Here is a 21,064-nt window from a genome sequence, read left to right on the forward strand (position 1 = left end):
TGGGAGTACTTGACCCCACTTCTGACTGACCACCATCCTCCTCCAGAATCTGGCTCACAAGGCTGGTATCTGTTCCCCATGTTCCCTCATATGCAATGCATACCCACCATAAGAAGGCAGCGAAAGAGGAATTTGGTTTTGCCCTACCAGCCCCAGTAACCTCTGAGCGGAACACAGGGCAGCTGCTCTCCCTGGTAGCCCTTGGGAATCTCTTTCTTCATCATTTCCTGCAGACAGACAGGATGGTGCTGGACAGATGGAGCAAATCCTGAGCTTGGACAAGACTTCCCATCCTTGCCAAAGGACCTCCAACAGACATTGCTGTGCAGGGAAACAACTCCAAGAAGGGACTGAGCATGCCAGTGCCGCCAAGGAGTAGAAACTGTTCCGAAATTGAATCCTTACACAGCAAGGATGCTCCTGACATCTCCATGATTTCTATCCAAAGAATGGCTCATCCAGATGTAGGTGGACATATGGCCCAGCCATGAGCTGTGCATTCTCCAGTGGTTGCCATCTGGGTGGTGAGTCCACCAGGACCCCAGGTAGCAGATCTTTAAATAAACTGAAACTTGAAACAACCTCTGTGGTCCAGGGGATAATACTGGGATTCAAACTCTGCCTTAAACCTTATATGGGCACATCCATATTTCCCAACTATCTTTAAAAGGAATAAATGATACTTGGTGGTCTGTAGATGAAAATAAGTCCTAGATTTGGTCATTATTTCAGTAGCTCTGGCTCTACATGTCAACAGATTAAGAAAAGACTCCATTTAGTATGCATCATTTTATTTCTTGTTTAGTTTTTAGTGTTTGAATAATGGCTTTTGTGACAGATGTAATGTGTCACATTTACATGCTTTTAGAGGGGAATAATGCCTCATGACCTTACACTTCTCAAGAGTCCCTCAACCACTCAACTGTGAAGCTGTATACTGCAAATAATTTTTTCAGCTGGCGCTGGGTAATCCCAGAGGTACATTTTGCATTAGGTTCACTTTTCAGTGATTTATTTGTAATTTCTGCTAAACCACAGTTAAAGCTATCCAGCACTTGGCTGATAAATCAGCAGTGGGTAGCCCTTGCCAACGACACAGTTTGCATGAAGGCTGATGTAGCCTGGAGTCTGAGAATACAGACAAGTGAAGATGTTGTATGTGAGAACCAATGCCCATGATCTGTCTGGAAGCTGGCTTCCAGTGCACAGTGCTGCTGCCCCTCCAGCCTTCTATGTTGAGCTGTTACTGCTCGGGGCCCAAAGTAAATCATGAGCTGGGCCTGAAAAAGGAGAAACTGGCAAAAATATCCTTTCAGCAAAAAAGAAAGGTTGCTTAAAAACAAGTCCACGTGCTTTTGCCATTGCCACAGATTGGTACCAGAACCATTCAGGCCCCAGGAGATATTCCTCATTATCTCTCAGCTCCATCCACCCCAGTTAGTTGTGTCCTGGGACTGTCGGCCTCATCTCCAGTCACTTCTTGGAGCCCTCCCCAGCAGCAGCATCCCGGTCCTGTAGCACTGCAGCAGGCACGTCCCTAGGAGTTGCACTCCTCGCAGTGGCAGGAGAGGATGTAGCGGTATGTGGCGGTGAGCCTCATGCCACCTGAGCAGCGCAGCCGCATGGCCTTCAGCTTGGAGGTCTGGGGCCGGCAGCAGTGGCAAGTGGAGCGGAAAGGCTGCTTTAGGACAGTGCTGAAGGACACCATTGGCTCCGAGCGCGATGTCTGGCTGCAACGTCCTTCACAGCGAGCCAGCAGCACCATCTGTGAAGGAAGAGAGATGGGTTAGGAATGTTCTTCCAGTCTGGTTGACCTGTCATCACCAACCACATCTCTCCACCCATGGCACCCCCACCCATCCCTCTGCAGTACAGTTTGTCCAAGAGAGCGGAGGAGGTAATGAGGGCAGAGAAAAATGGAGTCTTTCCTATGGTCCCAGACACCATTACTAGTAGCAAATATTGGGCCTGGTTCTCTGACAGCTGACCTTGGGCTCAAAACATTTGCAGCCAGCCCTGTTTTCCAGGCACAGTGACTGCAAGCATGGCTTGCTGGCCTCGGGTTTACGGCAGCCAAGCCCTTAAATCATCAGCCAGCCTAGTGCTTTGGTTGGGTATTTTCCAGTGTTTTGAGTTTATGTACTAGTGATCAGTAGAACTGGTCATCAGGGTCAGTAAATTTCTCAATTGCTTAGAAATATAAACGTGTAAATTAGAAATATAAAGAAGCTTAGTTTATTGCTTCTAAAGAATGCTTCTGGCACTGTCTTCTGCACAGATCACCTTGAGTGTGTGTTTGCAATTGTATGTGTAAATTGTATTATTACATCAGTTGTATTTGTGCAAAATGCATTGCACAACACAAGGCAGAGAAAACATAGACAAGCATGAACTGCTTGCAAAGTATGGGGGTTCCTTAGTAGGATCTTCTGAAAGCCAAATAGACTCCATGATTCTTCCCCTGGATGCACCAGCTGAGCTATGACCAGAGTAGGTCAACTTGCACAATGAGAGGAGCTAAAGAATGAAATCCCATGGGAATCCAGTGTTTCTGTTCCCAAAAATCCCTTGTTGATAAGTGGAGATGGCTGCAGTCTCCAAAGCTCCACATAAAACATGGAAAGGACCTTATAAAGATGAGATGATCGTCTGTTTAGAAGCAGCTATTACCACCTTGTAGAGCAAAGTTTAGTACAATTTTAAGCAAATTCTTACACTTTTATGGGGAATTAAATATTATTTAATCCAGATCAGCTAATTCTGATTAACCAATACAGATATTAAACCATCTTTTTGTATCATACAAGCAAGAGAAACATGTGATGGAGGTGATAATGTATGCACCAAAAAAGTTGTAAGTTTATCCTATAACCAAAGAAGAAATTATCATATTTTGACCATATTGTACACATCTCATGACTTTTCCAGACAATCCAGAAGGACAACTATAGATGTGATGGCAAATATTTTGCAACATTAAACACTTCTAGTACTCTTTCACTTCACACTCTTAACTGGACACAAATCATAAAAGTAGGTATCAAATGTTTAATTATCAGAAGCATTCTTTTTCAGTTAGAGTCATGTGGAAAGGTGAAAGGAAGAGAGAATATTCATGGTATCGAGTACTGCCAACACTAATGGTGTCCTTGGAAAAAGCACTGTTTGTCAGTAATGAACATACTTTGTACAGTACTTAAAAATGTCTCTTCCAAGAGTATTTGCATGATTAAGTATTACTTCAAAATGTGTTAAGATGTTAACAACTACACTTCCAGTCAAAAGAAGGAAGGTGCCTTCATGAGCTGATGATCTGGGCTTGCAACGAAGCATCTTCCACCTCAGTTTTCTTGTTGGCTCTTCAATACATTTGCCATCTTTCATAATTCCTAGCATGAATTTATTGTTCGCTTTCTCTTGACCATAGAATCATAGAATCAGGTGAGTTAAAAGAGACCTTTAAAGGTCATCTAGTCCAACTCCCCAATGCTGTCTATTCATAAACCAGTTCACTCATACACTAGTAGTAATATGGTGGGAAGGAAGTTTCTGTGCACTATTGAGCCACACACTAGCTTTTGATGTATTGGCAATGTTAAGCTCCTTACTATCAGCATATTTAATGTAAGTAAGAGGGAAAAGGAAAGTTATCACAGTGCTAGAGCCCAGATGAAAATCTACTTTTGTCCCCTGGAAGACAAAACTCCCTTCCCACAGCAACAGGCAAGCAGCTGGAGAAGGGCAATATGTCTAATTCCTTTCCCACAAAGGAAACACAGACTGGGACATGTGAAACAATTAGTTTCCTTCCACGTTTCTTGACAGTTCTCACTAGGTCCCCCACTTTGACCAGTTCATCAGATTGTGAGCTCTGCCACAGACTTCCCAAGCATTTGGCTGACATGAAGGCTGAAGAGGAATCCGACTGCAGCCTGCAGTCATTTAGAAGGGAGTTATAAAGACAATGCAGAACAACTGTCTTCAGGAGTGGCGATAGGGGATATAAATTGGACACCAGCTTCTTTCTGGGAGCTTCAGAGGACTTCCAGAGTCCCCTCCAACCAACACTCTATGATTCTGTGATTTCAGCCCATATGTGATGTTGCTCTATGATGGAGGTTACTTCTAATGGTTGATGCTTCGGGAGCTGGAACAATTAGTCACTTCTGGCACATTTCTCTTCAGGATTTTTTGTGCCACACAGCTGTGCTCCTGTATTAGTAGGTACTTCTAGAAACACCAGAAAAAAAATAAATAACAGCCCCCAAGGACTACAGAAGAGTTGCAGAAGTTTAATTATAGGGTAGAATCTCTGTCTCAAGATTTCTAGCGCAAAGATAATCAATATTTCTTCATTATGCAACTGCATTTCTAATTGCTTAGCAAACTTTGTTTTTAAAAACACTTCATTCTGTGGAGATTATAATTTTAATCTAAAATTTTGCTGGCTACCTAGCTCTTCAGAAGAGTATAGTTAGTATTAAGACCGTATAAAATAGAATTATATACCTCTAAAGTAATCTGAGATAATCTAGTCCAACTGTCCACCTACCATGAATATTGCCCACTAAATCACATCTCCCAGTGACACACCCACATGTTTCTCGAACACTTTAAGGCACAGTGACTCCAACACCTTTATGGGCAGCCTGTGGCAGCAAAATTACACAGAGTTGGTCTTATATTTTATTTTTGGATTATAGTGTACATTTTTTGAAATGGCACTACACCATGCATATCAAGCCAAGCTTGCAGGAGAAATCAATTCAGATTTTCCATTTTGATGGCTTTCTAAACTTCTGAACTAACCTGAAGCCCTCAGCAAAATTTAACCCCCTCCTCATAAATCCCAAAGAGCACCAGCAGATTTTGACAGGTGTGCAAATGAGCTAGAAATAGCATCTACTTTAAAAGCTTTGCTTTGCCATTTAATCAATAGCACCAGCTGTTTATTACATCACATACTATAGTGCAATAGAGATTATCGCCTAAATTATTAGTAATGATATGATGGCATGGCACAGTAATACAGTAAGTGTATATATAGTAAAAATGTGTGGGTATTTTATAACCTGATATCTGTGCCTCCTGGCTCCCCTGCTCCCCCGTGCATAGTAGCCTGTTCATGTCACCTTGTGATGCTATTCACGGAAGTATAGAGCAATGCTAGGCAAGAGCAGTGGGGGTCCTGCGTGCTTGTTTGAGCAGCTGGAAAAGTATGGTTTTTTTCCACTCCAAGTCAGTAATCTCATATCCATCTGACAGCTACAGAACAACCACATTCTGGAAATTTAGAACTTTTTAATTGGTTTGTTACTTTTAGTATTAGTATTCTCATTTTCTACACTCTTTGAGAATGTGTTGAGGCCTGAGTGGATGTGCTGAATGCATGAGCAAAGACTTGCATACAGCTTTCATGGCCTGGCTGCAAGCAGGAATGGCAATCCTCAAGAGCCACCTCCTGAGCAAATGCATTCCAACATTTGCTAAACTTTTATACACCTGATGCTTGTCTCTCTGGCCCAGATTCTTTACCGCTAAGCTATCAGCAACAGCATGCCTCTGGTACATCTGGAGGAAGCACTTGTGACAGCTGATACCATAATTTATGAGGATCTGATTGCGATTGCAAGGCATTGGGGAAATGGCCTCAAGTTGCACCAGGGGAGGTTTAGGTAGAATATCAGGAAGAACTTCTTTACAGAAAGGGTTGTTAAGCTCTGGAATAGGCTCCCCAGGGAGGTAATTGAGTCAGCATCCCTGGATGTGTTTAAAAAGCATTTGAATGTGGTGCTCAGGGACATGATTTAGTGGTGGGCTGTTAGGGTAGTATGGTTAGGTTGTGGTTGGACTTGATGATCTTCAAGGTCTTTTCCAATCTGAGCAATTCTATGATTCAGTCCAACACATCAAAGGTTAGTGACAGAGGCCAGACAAAATCCAATACAGCCAGAAAAGTCAGTATCTCACAAGTTGACACACATTTCCTTCAATTCAAAGGAAAACACTTGGGCTTTACAGGAGCAAATTACCTTCTTTCATCCCTCCTTTGTTTTGTCTATACATTCTGTTACTATAATGGGCTACGTTTCCAAAAGCTTTGGAAACCTATTTTCTACATCTGCTTGACGTCACAAGCAAGAGGGATTTTAATGGTTAAATTAGACCTGGGGAACTTTTCCAAATGTAGAAAGACTACTTTCCATGTGGATATAACTGGCAGCCTCTCCACAGAAAAATATGGTAAATGTAATCCTTGTTTAAGCAAGATGGACAGCAAAAGTAATACATCTTGCAATTTCTGAAGTCATTTTTAACTTCTGTATTTCTGTGTTGCACTAAAAGGGAAAATGTACAGAGTGAAAAAAGATGGCTTGGTGAAACCAATGCATCACTCAAAAAAAGGGCAAAATCTCTGACAGAAATTCAGTCCTAGCTCCAAAATGGAAACACAGTGGAAACAAGAAGTACTGCAATTCTCATAGCTACTCCAGCAGAACCTTCCTTTTTTTTTACTTATGTTTTATTACAGTATATACAGGAGCAGACATCACATCTACTTTTCATTAGCAAGCCTAATATTGATCTGTGTTTACAGGTCTGTGCTAGATCCAGAACAGAAGCCATCCGTCTATCAGAATGATTCAGATCCCTGAGACCTTAACAAAGAAAGAGCTTAACTTGACAAACGGAGAAATAATAATATTTTCAAACATGATTTCCTTTAAAGGCCTCATTTAAAAAAAATGTTATGGACATTTCTGCCGTTAGTTACAGATGTTTATGTCAATAGCATTTTTATCAAAGGTCTGTTTTAAAAGAATATGTTTTTCATTAGATTGCTTTTCGTGTTCTCATTTCCATCATTCCCAGTCTTATATGCTTAATTATTTTTCTCTGCCCATAGCAATGATAAGTAAACAAGTTGGTGGTGGGATTCTTTCCTTATTTCTTTCCCTCCTTCCCTTCTTTCCTTCCTTCTTGCCTCTCATTCTTTTTTCAGAAAGCCAATGTTCTATGTGATGCCTGTAGCAGCAAGGCTTTTAACATAAACCTGGAGTGCAGTGATGATGATGATGGAGGAAGGAAAGCAACCACAGAGTGAAAGGGTTTTGTTCAGGTTTACAGGAGCATGGACATCCAAGCCATTGTGCAAAAGACCAACAGAATCCTAGAAAGGTGCAATTGCAGTTCTTGGTCACGTGAACTCAGGATTCACCTCATACTCTGATCCTAAAAGCCTCCACCATGAGACACGGATGAGGCACCAAAGCTCAAGAGTTGCGTAGCAAGCAATATCCTTAGCACGTAAAAAAAACAAACAAAAAAAGCAGCAGAATGAGGCAGGTGGCTCTGGAGATGCAGAAGCATGTGAATCTGTGAAGCTGGGAGTAGAAAGGCATCAGGAAATGCTGGCAACCATGGTGGCTGCTGGAGAGCTGTCAATGATGTAGGGCTAAGCAGAGGCAAAGCCATGCTGTGGGAATTCAATGCAGCCAAGGAATGGTGAATGGGTGGGTAACAGCCCACAAGAGGAGACTGGGACACGGGAGCCTTTGGCCCTGGTCTGGAGAAGCCCCATCCCTCTTGCTCCAGAGCTGAATGGACAGAGGTCAGGCTAGGACCCATTGCACTCATCCTCTTGTTGGAAGCAGTGTGCTGGGGCCGTTATAATTTCTGTAATGCTGGATGCTTTCCATATGGGAGGAAAATCTAGTATGGGCTAAAATCAGAGAAAAAACCCTCTTCTGAATCTCAAGTAATATATGCTTTTGTTGTTTGAATTCAAGAGCAGTCGGACAAAAACCTCTGATCTCATGCTGCTGTGGATCAGAAGTAAATATTTACATAGCATGTTAGGCAGCGCTGGTATGAGACCAGTATTACAGAGACTCAAGCTTGGCTGTCCCACTTGCCCATTTTGGAAGCTGTTGGCTTCCCCAGCGAGCAGAGGGATAGCAAGACATGCAGATTAATCATATAACCATAGAATCACAGATTGGGTTGGAGGGACCGTAAAGTGCACCTTGCCACAATCCCCTGCTGTGGGCAGGGCTACCACCCACCAGACCAGGCTGCAAAGGACCCATTCATCCTGGCCTTGAGCAACTCCAGGATGGAGCCCAGCCTCTGCAACTGCCTTTTCCTGCAGCCCTTGAGCATTAAGATGGGATGATTCTCTTCTTTCTGTGCTTTATTTTACACTTTCTGGCCTGCTACTGCTAGCGGTATTACCTTATCCCCATGCTGAACCTGAGAAGCAAATAATTCATTCTATGTACAAAGACATCCAGGTGGTGAAAGAGTCAGCCAACATGGCTCCTCTTGACTCACAAATGCTCCCAGGTTCACTGTGGATGGGCTTTGCTCCTATACCACAGCCAGCCTTTCTTCCCTAAAACCCCCACCAACTGCTCTGTTACACGTTGCAGCTGGTACAAGTGCTGCATGGGCTGCTGTCCCTCTTCATTAACTCCAGGAACTGGGTGTGTGAGGTAAATCCCTTTCTGAGGAACAGTAGAATGGCCAATGTGAAGACCACATATATACTGTCTTTGTTTGTAGCAAATGATGACAAGATAAATGGGACCAGCAAGGATTTTTGCATTGTTTCTCCTAATTCTTTTTCTCTGTGCAATGAAATAAATGACTGTAGGCTACATATGTGGACTCCCAGACTTCTTTGACAGTAGATTTTTCAGGCTTGAAATCTCAAAGGAAGGCTCCAATTAAAATTAATTTACAGGAGGGGCTAACTGGGATAGAATCACAGAATGGTTTGCATTGGAAGGGAGTTCAAAGCCCACCTATCCCAACCCCTGCCAGGGTCAGAGCTGCACCCCACCAGCTCAGGCTGCCCAGGGCCCCATTCAACCCAGCTTTGAGTGCTTCCAGGGATGGAGCATCACAGCTTCTCCACAGTAACCTACTCTTCTGAACTCGTTCATCTCCTTGATGTTGGCAGCTGAGTCCTGAGAGTGCTCCTTTGAATCACCTCATTTACTGCATGTTAGTCTGACCATCACCATGTATTTCTCCTTCTGAAGAAGAAAGAATCAAGAGACTTCCTCTCCAGCTGATGTGTACACTCAGATGCCTCTACCTCTGCATATATCTGTGATTGGGTTGCAGGAATTTATACAGAGGAACTCACACAAAATGACTTATTTTAACACTTCTCCTGCAGGGGAGCAGAACCCTTACCTTTGAGCTGCACTTGTACAGGGGATGGCTGATGGAGTCCACATAATGATGCCTCATGCAGCGGCTGGGATCGGTGTCGATCATAAAGGAATTGTCTGGTTTGCTGTCCGTGTCTCCCATCATTGCCAGGAGCGAGAGCATGGAAATTGAAGCTGCAAGTACATGACTTCCCATTGTTGAGGAACTTTGCTGTGATAACAGCAGAGGGAGGTAGAGGATTAAAAAAACGCCGAATACTGTGAGCCAGTTCCTCTCCAGGAAAGTAAAAAGTCTGGTTTAAGTCTCTTAGTTGTCATTCTTCCTCTGGAGTTAGAGTTTGCTGAGATTGTAATCCATCAGAGAATCTCCCGTATAGCTGGAATAAAAACACCATAAATCACGATCCTGACCAAAAACAGCTCTGAAGAAAAACAGACATAAATAATAATAAGGCTCATAGGATTTTTGCTTGCCAAAATACACTCTCAGAGGGAGCATCACTCCCACAGTAGGTATGGCACGCGACATTAGGAAGGAGATGTGTTACTTTAAGCATTTCTCCATCATTTTTTTTTACCACAGAGACTCTTTTAATTTTTCATATTGCAAGTGTTGCAGCACCCATCTTGTTCACTCAGCAGTGTCCCTAATGGGTTCCCCTCAAAACTGGTGATGGATAACACATCAGAACTTGCTGCAAATGGGAAGGACAGCATATTCACTTGAAGTGTCAAAAAGCACGCTTAGAGACAGGATCAGGCTGCCTTCTGCCTTACCAAAGGGAATTTCCCAGGCAGCAAATGGAGAGGAGGAAGACAGGCGGCGCTCCCGCAGGGACAAGGGACACAACTGGATCCTGTCTGGGCACAAGCAGTGCAGTCCCTGTTAATTAAAGAATAGGATCTGAAAAACACATAGTATTCCATAATATCCAAGTGCATCCCAGCTGTGAAGTGGGGAAAAGATAGATCTACAGGTGGAGTCACACAGATTGCCATTCAGTCATCTGGGTTTGTAGCGTGTTGGAGACCAGGAGGGATCCCTCAAAACCAGGCTCAAAACAACCCTGAAAAGCCCTTCAGGAGAACATCTCACTGGGCTGCCCACAGCTGTAATCTTAAATGGGTGATTTAACTTTGCTTTTACTACACAGAGCTACAGCGTGGAAGAGCTGTGAATTATCCTGCTGAAGCAAAGAGCAGTTTTCAGTGCAGCTTAAAGTTCGAGGACTTTAAGAAAACTATGACAAAAAAGTTCACTGCTCATGCAGAAATGCTCCCCGAAGCTTCTTGCCTATTTAAAGAAATGCCACATTCCCTTTATTGCACAAGCCTCATTCAAAACAGCTTTGTGCTTTGCTGACAATACTCTAAGATGACAGATACTCATCTCTTGAACAGCCTGAAACGGCGAGGCCTCCCCACCAGAGTGCTCAGTGATTTGTATACTGCTTTATAGCTTGCTCCAACCCTTTTGCAAGAGGAGCACATAAGAAGCAGTAAACACTTCCAGAATTTGTCCAAGCTGAGAGTCAGGACTTGTCAGGCAAGGTCTCACGCTGGGAAGAAATATACTTAATTAGGGATGATCTGTGTGTTAGACATTTATGAAAGCCTTTTTTGGGTTCAAACTATTGTTCGTATGCCTAAATAGAAAAGGATAATTTATGTGTCTATAATTTATTTAACTATATATTTTTTTCCTCAGCGTCTGATGTATTGCCTTCTGTATTTAGGCATAGAAGTCATAGAAGCCTTTTCTGTAAGCAAACATAGTGGATGTGGCACTGAAAAAAATGCTATGTCTTTTCAGTACGAGGAGCTTAAGCAACGCTAAACACAGAATCTCAGATACGTTTGTGCACACTCTCCGTCACCTCAACAAATATTCCTACAAACATTTCAGCAAGACAAGAGGGAAATCTCTCTCTCATGGGAGCTGGGACAGAGCCCTCCACAGAAGCAAGACTGTGGTTCACAGAGATGCTGTCCAAGCATTAGCTAACAGGAGGAGTGATGCACTTTTTTTGTGTTTAACCTTTTACCTACTTTCCCATTCTTCTTTCTAAAGAGGCTGACCAAAACACTCTGCTTGGCAAGGTCTCTCTCCAGCATAGCTTACCAGTATTACACACCCAGCAACTCCTTCTCTGTCCAAGAAAGTTTACTTGATATTGGATGGTCTCATCTCATTTACTGCTATATCCAGGGATCCCCATTTCCCACTCTCTCTGTCCCAATCTTTTTTTTCTCTATCTTTCTATGGTTTTGATCAGTATGATTTAATACAGTGAGAGAAATCTGGTCCTGGCTCAGTTTTCAAAGGCTTATCTCTCTAGTTTGCTTCAGGAAATAATTGAATGACACAGTCTGCCTCAAAAAAACACTGTGAGAAAGTCGAGAGGAAGGAGGGGAAAATGTGAGAAAAGGAAAGTGTCTGTACCTTCTTTAGGATAAGCACAGCACAAAATCTGCACAAAAAGTCTTAGCAGACTCACAGCCTTTTAAAATTTCCCTGACACTTTCCTTGCTAAGAGATGAAGTGTAACTTGGTAATAAAACTCCAATAGAACACAAGCAGAGTGTTATATTTGTTGGTAAAAAGAGACCATCTTTCTGTCTTTTGTGACCCATCTTTTGTGAAAAAGCTGTGATTTGTTGCTGATGGACATACTGGCAAAATGAGCGTGCTGGAAATGATGATGGGACTGCAGAGAACACTGGGATATTTGCACCTCCAGTATCTACTGTCATGCTTATGTCAGTTATGCACATATATTTCTCAAGTACATATACCATATACTATTGAGCTATGTAGAAAAATATATATCTCTCACAGGAATATTTAGACATACAGAAGTTAGTGTATATTTGGGCCAGAAGTAAAACATTTTTTAGAACATTGGTTCTAAAAGGTGTAAATATTTTCACTCAGATACATCACCATGGCATGACATTCCCACTTCCAACTAATACTGTGCAATGGGATATCATTTCAAATTAGCACCCAGATTTTATTTTATTTAAAACAAAACAAAACATTCTTTTTTGAAACACTGTCTGAAATTACAAAATACTACACATTACGTGGCATCAGTAATTACATCTGTCTGTCTATCTGTCTCAAAGCAGAAGTACACCTCTAATCATTAATTGTTGTAGATGCACTTAAAGATAATATTTTGCGTTCTACATCATTTAGAACATACCACTTTTTTGGTCAAAATCAACAATTTCAGATCAATTTTTTTTTGTTTAATTTTATTTGAGCTGCCTTTCTCCTACTTTCTTCTTACCTGAAAAACTGTGGTGAGCAGTCAATCTGCCAAGCTAAGAAAGAGGAAGGTGAAATGCTTCTGTTTTACAGCATCCCATAAAGAAGAAGATACAGTGGTGACTACATATTCCTAGGATGAAAATTAGCTACGAAAAATATTTGGCCAAAGAATGAATGAAAATCACTGCTTTCCATTCTTTCAGAATTCACTGATATGAGCATTATGTGTTGTTAATAATAGGCTTACAAGTGCACTTTCCCTAAAACTGCTTTTTCAGAACTCACATGGACATACCATGCTAAATTACAGCTGTCGTACAAAACTGCTACAACTGTTATTTAAAAAATGAAGGGAAAAATGGAAGCCATCCCAAGGCCAGATGATGCAAAAATTCAATCTAAGGCTGCACCACACATGAATACTGGGGCAGAGTTAAAGTTATTTTACCAACTTTGTGTTATCATTACCTGTTCTTTGAATGCTTCAAATAAAGATTTTTTTAAATCACAGTCTCAATATAATTTAAATAGCAGAGGAGGTTAAGATTTTTGGTTTGCTCTAGGATCAAAACAAAAATTCCATCATCTGGAATTATTTAGTCAGTTGCTTTGGGAGAACATAAACAGAAATTCTCTTTTACTATGTATCTTGGAAAAAATCAAGAAATGAGGAATTCTCCAAAGATCTATTGGATCTGCTCAGCTTTTACCCTGAAATACAGGAAGGGAGCAATGAAAAACCTTATTTCTGGTGTACTTCCATTTAGCTGTTCCCTGCTTATGAGCCTGTGAATTAGGCATGCACGTATATTCAGCTTGGCCTTCATTTGGAGAGTATTTTTTGTTCTTATGATGATGATGATGATGCAGTTCAATTCACTCAATGTCTTTCATGTTCCAGAGGCTGCCAAAATCCAGTTGGAGCAGCAGTGTGTATATATAACTAAGCCCAGCCTTGCGTGTTGTGCATATTTAGTAAACACGATTGCTTGGAACCTGCCAATGTGGTTCCCTCATTCTCAATTAGTTATGTAAACAGAGAAATTATAAGACCACTCAGTTTCTCCAAAATCCAGCCCTAAAAAACTGTTACTAAATATGTGTTTGTGTTTAGATTACTGCTGCTGTTCTGAGAAAAATGCCACAGAGATCTTTATGAGGGCAAAGTGGATTTTCTGATAACTGTGTTATACCTGGAAAAAATTAGATCAGAAGAGTTGATATTTGGGACATTTGCACTCTGCTAAGATCTGAACTGGAATTGTGCTATGTGGTGGTCAGCAGGGCAAGGGAAGTGATTGTATGTCTCTGTCCTCATAAGATCCCACTTGGAGTACTGAGCCTGGGCCTGAGGTCCCGAGCACAAGAAGGAGTGGAGCTGGTGGAGATACTTACAGTGGGCCTAGAGGAAAACTGGGGAGGGAGTATCTGTCAGGGTATGTAGTGCTAGGAAAAGACATGATGGTGTTAATTGAAAAGAAGGTGCATCCAGATTAGACATCAGGCAGAAATCCTTTACCCAGATAGTGATGAAGTCCTGGCACAGGCTGTCCAGAGAAGCTCTGAGTGCCTCATCCCTGGAGGCGTTCTGGAGGCAGCTTGGTCTAGTGGAATTTGTCCCTCGCCATGGCAGAAGAGTTGGAACTCTATTGAGTTGGAACCATTGAGTTGGAACTCAATGGTTGGAACCATTCTATGATTCTACTGTTAGGATTTGTTCTGCAGAGTTAAGCTCTCCACTGCCATGAGAAGGGCCATGAAAAAAGGTGGAGATGGGAGGTGGGGATGAGCAAGCAGTGTGCGGCAGCCACATTACATGATCTGCTTCCAGGCCTCCTCCAGGCTCCACAGCATTTTGATGGCTTCCAGGCAATATCACCTTCCACATGTTGCCCAGGAAAACTGCTTGGGTAACATCATTGTGGGACAAAATCATAGAGGTCACCATTTGAGCAATTTAATAGACCAGTTTATCTCATAGTAGAGACAACCTAACATGCTCTGCCTGATCCTGCTTGCTGTCAGCTCAGAAATTTTATAAGATCCTGTGTATGCTTTGGTTTTGTTAACAAATATGCTTTTCCTCTCATTATGTTATTTTACTGCAGCCATTTTCTGCTGATGAGGTAGTTGGCCTGCCATATGTGCATTCAAAATACTTTTGTATTTTGTGACCACTGCATTGTTAGATAAATATCTCCACACAGCACTTAGACAGATTTTCTCCCTCCATTTTGCCACAGAGGTGGCAAAGGGGTTATGCAGTGGCCATTGGGACATAGGACTGGGATCCCAAAGGGACACTGAGGGCTGAACCTTGAACAAGCCACAGAGATGTGTGTGCCCACAACATAAAAGCAGTGCAGCTCTGTGCAATTCAAGAGACTCCTGGAGATTCCTGACTATCAGCATGAGAAAGGTAGGAAGCAACAGAAAGGAAAATAGAATAAATCACAGAATCATACAGCGACTTAGGATGGAGGAGAACTCAAAGTCCATTCAGTTGCAACTCCCCTGCTATGGGCAGGGATGCCACCCTCGAGAGCTGGCTGCCTGGGGCCCCATTCAACCTGGCCTTGAACACCTTCAGGGATGGGTCATATATTTCTGAAGAAAAATACCTGTGCTGGTAAGCAGACTGAAAAAGAAAATGAAATAGGAAAACCATGCTAATCCATAAGAAACAATGGCCAGTAATTACAGCACATGCAAAGAAAGAACTCATGGCTGCTGATGACCCTGGGGCAGGGAGATCTGGTGGCTGCTCTGCAGGGCCCCACAAGTGGGGGCACAGTGGGGGGACCAGGAGAATGAGATGGAACAATTCTGGCTGAACAGCACTCAAGTAAGCCAAGTTTCACTCCCCTTTTGAAGTCTCCAAGTGTGTTTTCAGTCCTCCAGGTAGCTGAGAGGGGGGAGAGCTACCAGTGCTGCTGGGCAGTTGAAATAACAACATCTAGTGGGTGCTGCGGACTGGCGCCCAGCCAGCAGACAGGCAGGGACAAAAATGGAGAAAGGTTTTTAATACACTTGCAAAGAATAGCTACTAGTAGACAAAAGAGTGCTTGTATTTTTATTCTTTCTTTTTGCTGTCTCTAGGAAACTTTAAATAGATCGATTAGAGGCATGCATAGGATCTGTCTCTAATGAGTCCCAGAGCAGGCAGAACTGTTTAATGGCACGGTGATGCCAGCTTTGGACTCCTTATTCAATCTCGTGTCTTACAGAGCAGTTCTGATCATCAGTTGGAGATGGAAACAGGGAGGAATCCAGCTTTGCACTTGCTCATCGAAACAGTGCTGAATGGCATTGCCCTTCAGGTTCAGAGCCAAGCTATATTCAAAAGGTTCCCATCTCTCCCAGAAGGAAACCAGCAGGTTGGAGGCTGCTGGGCACATGCAAATATTCCCAGCTGAGCATTAGCTATAGGATCTGCTTCAGTAATTACCTCTGTGTTAGTCTTATGACCCAACATAAGTTAAAATGACTCTTGGCCAAATTACAAGTTGCTGAGAGGTCTAGGGCATTCGGGCATGTGTTCTCTTACCTGTTGGAGTGTGCTACAAAACAGTGGATGTTTCTGGTTCTCTGGCTTTCATTATACTGCTTGTCTGATGATTAGAGATTACTTTAATGCATTTACTGAAGAGCCATAGTTATCACTAGATGCATGAATGAGGTTCTCATTCTTTAACATTAAGCAAAGACATCGCTGCCACCAGGATGAGCAGTGTGCTATGCAGCTGGAGATAGCCCATAACTGAAAGAAATATTCCCAGTAGCAAAATCCTCTCTTCTTTTATAGACAGGCAAAATTCAGACTAACATCCATGCACCTCGATTAATTACAGAACCTAAGCATTTGGCTCATGGCAGCAATTTTATGTCATCTAGCAGCATTCCCCTAGGTCCCACTCTCTTTGAGCTGTGCTGCTATGACAGTAATGCGATTGTCACTGCCATGGTATGCTTAACCTTTGCCAAACCAGAGTGGAGGCATTAACTCAGATCTTCAACTCACATGTCTTAAAGGGCAATGTAACCTGTGCTGCCTCCTCTGCTGAACTGAGGTCTACAGCCCTGTAACAATCAGCATGAAAATGTGACAAGCATGAGCCATAACAGTGATTGATGCAGGTAGAAGAATAACAAAGAGAAGCTGAAGAGCAGCAATGCAGTGGAATTCCTGGGTGCACTGTCTCCATGGCATCAGCAGCCAAATGCTGGGATGCCAGAAGAAAGGCTGGAATTGCCCATGGTAGGAGGGATCTCTGTGAAATTCACACAGTGAAATTCCAACAAAGGGGACAAGAACTGTTGGTGTCTGAAAGTGGTAGTGCCACTGCTACCCGGGTAATCGTCTGAATTAGATTATGTGAAAAAAGAAGGAATATATAGACCACCAGCTGCTCAAAGGCTTACTACAACCTTGCTTTTATTGTTCAGCTAAGTTAGAGGTGGGGCATCAGAAGGATTCCATGCATACCACTGTTGAGAAATTTTAATATGTTCCACACTGACACATATAAAAAGGAAATAACAGCTGATCATATCCAGCAGAGACAGCAGCATCTCCTTGTATGCCTGCAAAGAACTGTGGGCAAAGTGGGGTGCTCTTGGTCAGAAGCAGACAGCTGAGCTAACCCAGCAGCAATCCAGCATTTCTCTTGCCAAGAGGCTTGCATGAGGGCTGTTCAGCAAGAAACAAGGAAATAGCAGAAAAAAAGGTGAAGTGGGCACAGCTACTCACCCCTATCCCAAGATACCAGGGTGTGGGGAAGGGCAAGGAGTGGAGTTGCTGCATGCTGAACACTGATGAAAAGAAATACGTGGTTACACAACCCGCAGTGATCCAATGGAACAAGATATCACAAGGGCAAAAGTTGAGCAGGGCTCAGTAAAAGGACTCGATATGTATGAGAGGGTTGCAGTCTGAAGGGTTTTATTTTTAAAGAGTTTTGGGAAGGGCTGTAAGCTCTCAGGACTCTGAGAGCTCGGTTGATGGGGCTAGGGAAAAATCCTTCATGGCAGCAAGTTCCCCTGTTGCTGTCTGCCCCAGGGTCTCTGTGCTCTGCTTTGATGTGGCCGCTTCCAGCCACGCTCAAGAGGTGATTACTCAAATAACAGGGCGCTGCAATGCAGGCTCATGTAGCGAAACTTTTCAACCTCAGAGACGCAAGTGCCTCCTGGTACTCAGCAGCACATTAGAGGCAGAGGAACTTGTTCTATTTGTAACAGTAGTTGGTAATTGTAATTACAATAGTATTGTTTGGGAGAAACGGGATCTTTTTAAAATTCTACTTTCCGTTAAACAAATGATCTTCTAGATTTGTTGCAAAAATGTATGTCTCAGTGACTTCACGCAAGCTTTGCAGCATAGGTCTTCAGCTCCCTCCAAAGTTCAAGAGCAATCTTGGTCATTTCCTAGTGCATCTGGCAGCAGACACATAGGGAAGGGGATAGCAACGGCCCCAGGGAAATGGGGAATGAATTCAACTCCACAAGGGCTCCTTGTCAAAAAAGTCAGCACCAGCCTGGAAGAAGGTGGTTCACCTCCCGACCACCCTGGCAAAAGATACTACAGCACTGGCAACTCAAACAAGCAAGAGCATATATGGGCTGCCTAAGCCTCTGTGGCACGTTAGGGATTGTTCTGTTGGGGTCAATGGCTGTTGCTGAGAACAGCGCAGTGTGATGGCTACCTGGGGTATTGCTACAGCTAACTATACAAGGCTGTCTGTAACAAGACTGTAATTAGAATAAGAAGAGGTAGCCTCTAATTATATCCCTTAACTAAATTAAATTTCTTCCTATTTTGTAAGTTGGAAACATCTCCTGTTCCTTCCCCATTTGCTTGTAACTGGAAAATCTTACAGTATATTTTTATAAAACCAGTATTACAAATAAGATTGCATTGCTCCAGCATGAGTAACATCAAGGTACAAGTCACATTGGTAACCTCTGATTCAAGCTGGTAAGTAATTACTCACTAAATAGTTCTATTTAAGTCAAGGGAATTATTCATGTGCATAACTGCTCACAGATATGAATAAGGTCTCACAGTCCGGGCAAAACTGAGCACCATTAGCAATTCAACAAGAAAAAAAAAAAAAAAAAAAAAAAAAAAAAAGGGATCCTAAAACATAGATTTTCTTTGGAGGAAGGGCAAATAACCACAGCACTGTGATTATTGTATCCGCATTCATTGACCTGCACCAGCCATATGGGTTGTTCTAGTAGGAAATAATTTTACAGTGAGGAACTGATTTGGAATGAGTTTGTACCCACTGGTGGTTTTAAATAAGCACTTCATAAAATCACAGAATAACCCAAGTTGGAAAGTACCCATAAGGATCTTAAGTGTGGAGTCCTCGCTTCCCAGTGACTATGATGGTGACTAGGACAGAGTCACAAAACCTTAGAAACTGCAATGTTTAGCAATGAAAAATTGTTCTTTCATTTCTAAAGAGCGAGTCACTTGTTGTGCCATCAGTCAGAGGTAGAAACAAATAGGATGTATTATGGGGACACTGTGGGAGAAATTTAAATCAGCTTTAAGGTAGGATAAGAAATCTGCTTGACAATCACAGAGGAGTCAGTGCACACACACTGCCTTGCAAAATCATATCTGTCACAAGAAAATTATCACCTCAAACACACATTCAGTTTGAGTCATTCTACTGACATTGGAACATCTAGCTAATGCAGCACAAACAGCTGAGACTGCTCCTCACATCGCTTGTCTTCATTACTTGGGGACGTTTTTTGTTTTTATGTTTTTTGTTTTTTTTGTTTTTTTTGCTACTGAACCCATCAATTTGAACTTTTATAGGTTGAATTCTCTTACCTGAGTCTCAGCAGAGAGATGGGGCTTTCCTCCTCAGCGGGGTTCTCACTATCCACTCCAGAGGACTGTACTTACACTCCTCTACTGCTTTATCTCTTGGCTCACAACAGCAAAACTCTTCCTTTCTCCCTGAGAGGCAGAGAACAGCCATGCTCGTCCCCTGACACCGCTGCACAGCGACTCGATGCCCCGGCATGCCGGGATTTCAGGATGCCGAGAGCCTCCCCCTCCCGCAGCGGGCGGCCGGGGGTCCCGCGCAGCATCCTCCCACCCCAGCGACTGCCCGCCCGGCCACACGCACGGCGCGTCGTGCCGAGGGTCGGCTACCTACTAAATATACCCTGCGGGGCTACGGCAAAGGCAAAAGCCACGGCTTCCCTCACAGGCTTCAGCCAATCAAGGATGGGTATGAAACCTAGCCTAATCCGTAGCCAGTGCTGTCCAGTCTGTAGTAAAGCTTCCCAGAAGTTTGGATAAATAATAACGTGCAAATTAAGGGTGCTCCCACAGAGCATGACACGCAAAGCTAGAAATAAATATTGCCTGTTGTTTTTAATTATTCTGAGTGCTCCAGCAGATGATTGGCAAGAGAAGGTTGTGCACAAGTAGGAATAAAAGTAAACAGCTCGGTTTTAAAGTAGCAGGCTTTCCCGCATCCATAGCTCCTTACTACAGTGGGACAAAGCCAGTGATGGCAATAACAATTGGGGCAGCACCCAGCTCGTCCATTCACTTCAAGCCATACAGTGACAGCCAGTGCAGAGGTGCAAACAGGAACCTGGCACACTCACAAAAGTAAAAGTTTAATCAAGTTGCTCAGACTGTGCTACCTCTCTGCTTGCTTACAGGCATCTTTCAGGCAGAAGACAGATCTAAAGACAGGATTAGGAGACAGGTAGTAGAGCTTTGCCCAGTCCACAGTCTCACATTTTAATTAAAAGCCAGCACACAGAGAACACGTGTTTGTCAGATTAAGTGCTAAATTTAAGCCCATGAAACACTCAAACCTGGAGGAAACTTATTTGTGTGCTTACCTTCAGCGAATGCTCTGCTCCTTCCTTCCCTCCAGCTCTTCAGAGAGCTAAAAAGAGGTCCTGTTGCTTCCAAATGCTTTTGTTCTGCTGTCCCTCTGTCACATGGTTTGCCTTTTATATTTGCAACACACAAAAGTTAGGGCTGTTTAAGAGAGAGGGAGAGAGAGGGAGAGAGAATGTCAAATGGAAAAGTGCCATTGCAGTCATATATCAATCAGGGCAGCGGCAGCAGCAGCTCGCTGGCAAATGGGAATTCCACAGAAATGCAAAGCTCTTGTTATCTGAGAAATCACAAAACGCCACCAGCCAAGCTCCCCTCTGCAGGGACTTCTTATTACTGGCAAGCCAGGGAATAGAAGGAAACGTAGGCTTTTGTTGTTGTTGTTACTGTTTCAGATCTGGAGATATGTATGCAAGGGCACATGTAAGACAATGGAATACAAGTCCTGAATAAAATTCCATTCTAAATAAATGTGCTGTGTACAAGACAAAGCAAATCACAGTGCAGTAAGGTAATTAGAGCTAAGAAAATAATCTGAAAATAATAATTAAATTTTTTTATATGTATTTGCACTTGTAAAATATCCACAGGGAAACTGCTTTTTCACTGAGTTACTCATTAATCTCATTTTTTTTCCCTGAGAATTATTTTTTAGATTTTATGTGAGCTGTGATTGTTCTCAGATATTCCAAATTCAAGCTGTGCTGCTTTACTGCAATTGGT

General features: G+C 42.8%; 1 protein-coding gene across 7 annotated transcripts; it reads right to left on the reverse strand.

Annotated features, from left to right (window-relative positions):
* Positions 1-774: 774 nt before the first annotated feature.
* On the reverse strand, positions 775-20,564 carry LOC122177838 (norrin cystine knot growth factor NDP). Of its 7 annotated transcripts, none has more exons than XM_042867592.1 (5): positions 20,341-20,564; positions 19,307-19,435; positions 9,960-10,065; positions 9,205-9,559; positions 775-1,765 (listed from the first exon to the last, which is right to left on the reverse strand). In XM_042867592.1, exons 4-5 carry the CDS (start codon positions 9,376-9,378, stop codon positions 1,538-1,540), a joined length of 402 nt encoding a protein of 133 aa, XP_042723526.1. In that variant the 5' UTR covers positions 9,379-9,559; positions 9,960-10,065; positions 19,307-19,435; positions 20,341-20,564; the 3' UTR covers positions 775-1,537. The 7 variants fall into 7 exon arrangements, with proteins under 7 accessions (XP_042723526.1, XP_042723527.1, XP_042723529.1 ...); XM_042867593.1 differs by lacking the exon at positions 20,341-20,564 and adding an exon at positions 17,210-17,271 and having other exon boundaries at positions 19,307-19,562; XM_042867595.1 differs by lacking the exon at positions 19,307-19,435 and having other exon boundaries at positions 9,960-10,043.
* Between the last annotated feature and the right edge of the window lie 500 nt (positions 20,565-21,064).

Source organism: Lagopus leucura, unplaced genomic scaffold, assembly GCF_019238085.1.
Source record: "Lagopus leucura isolate 7727_CA_CO unplaced genomic scaffold, USGS_WTPT01 Super-Scaffold_100001, whole genome shotgun sequence".
Lineage (NCBI taxonomy): Eukaryota > Metazoa > Chordata > Aves > Galliformes > Phasianidae > Lagopus > Lagopus leucura.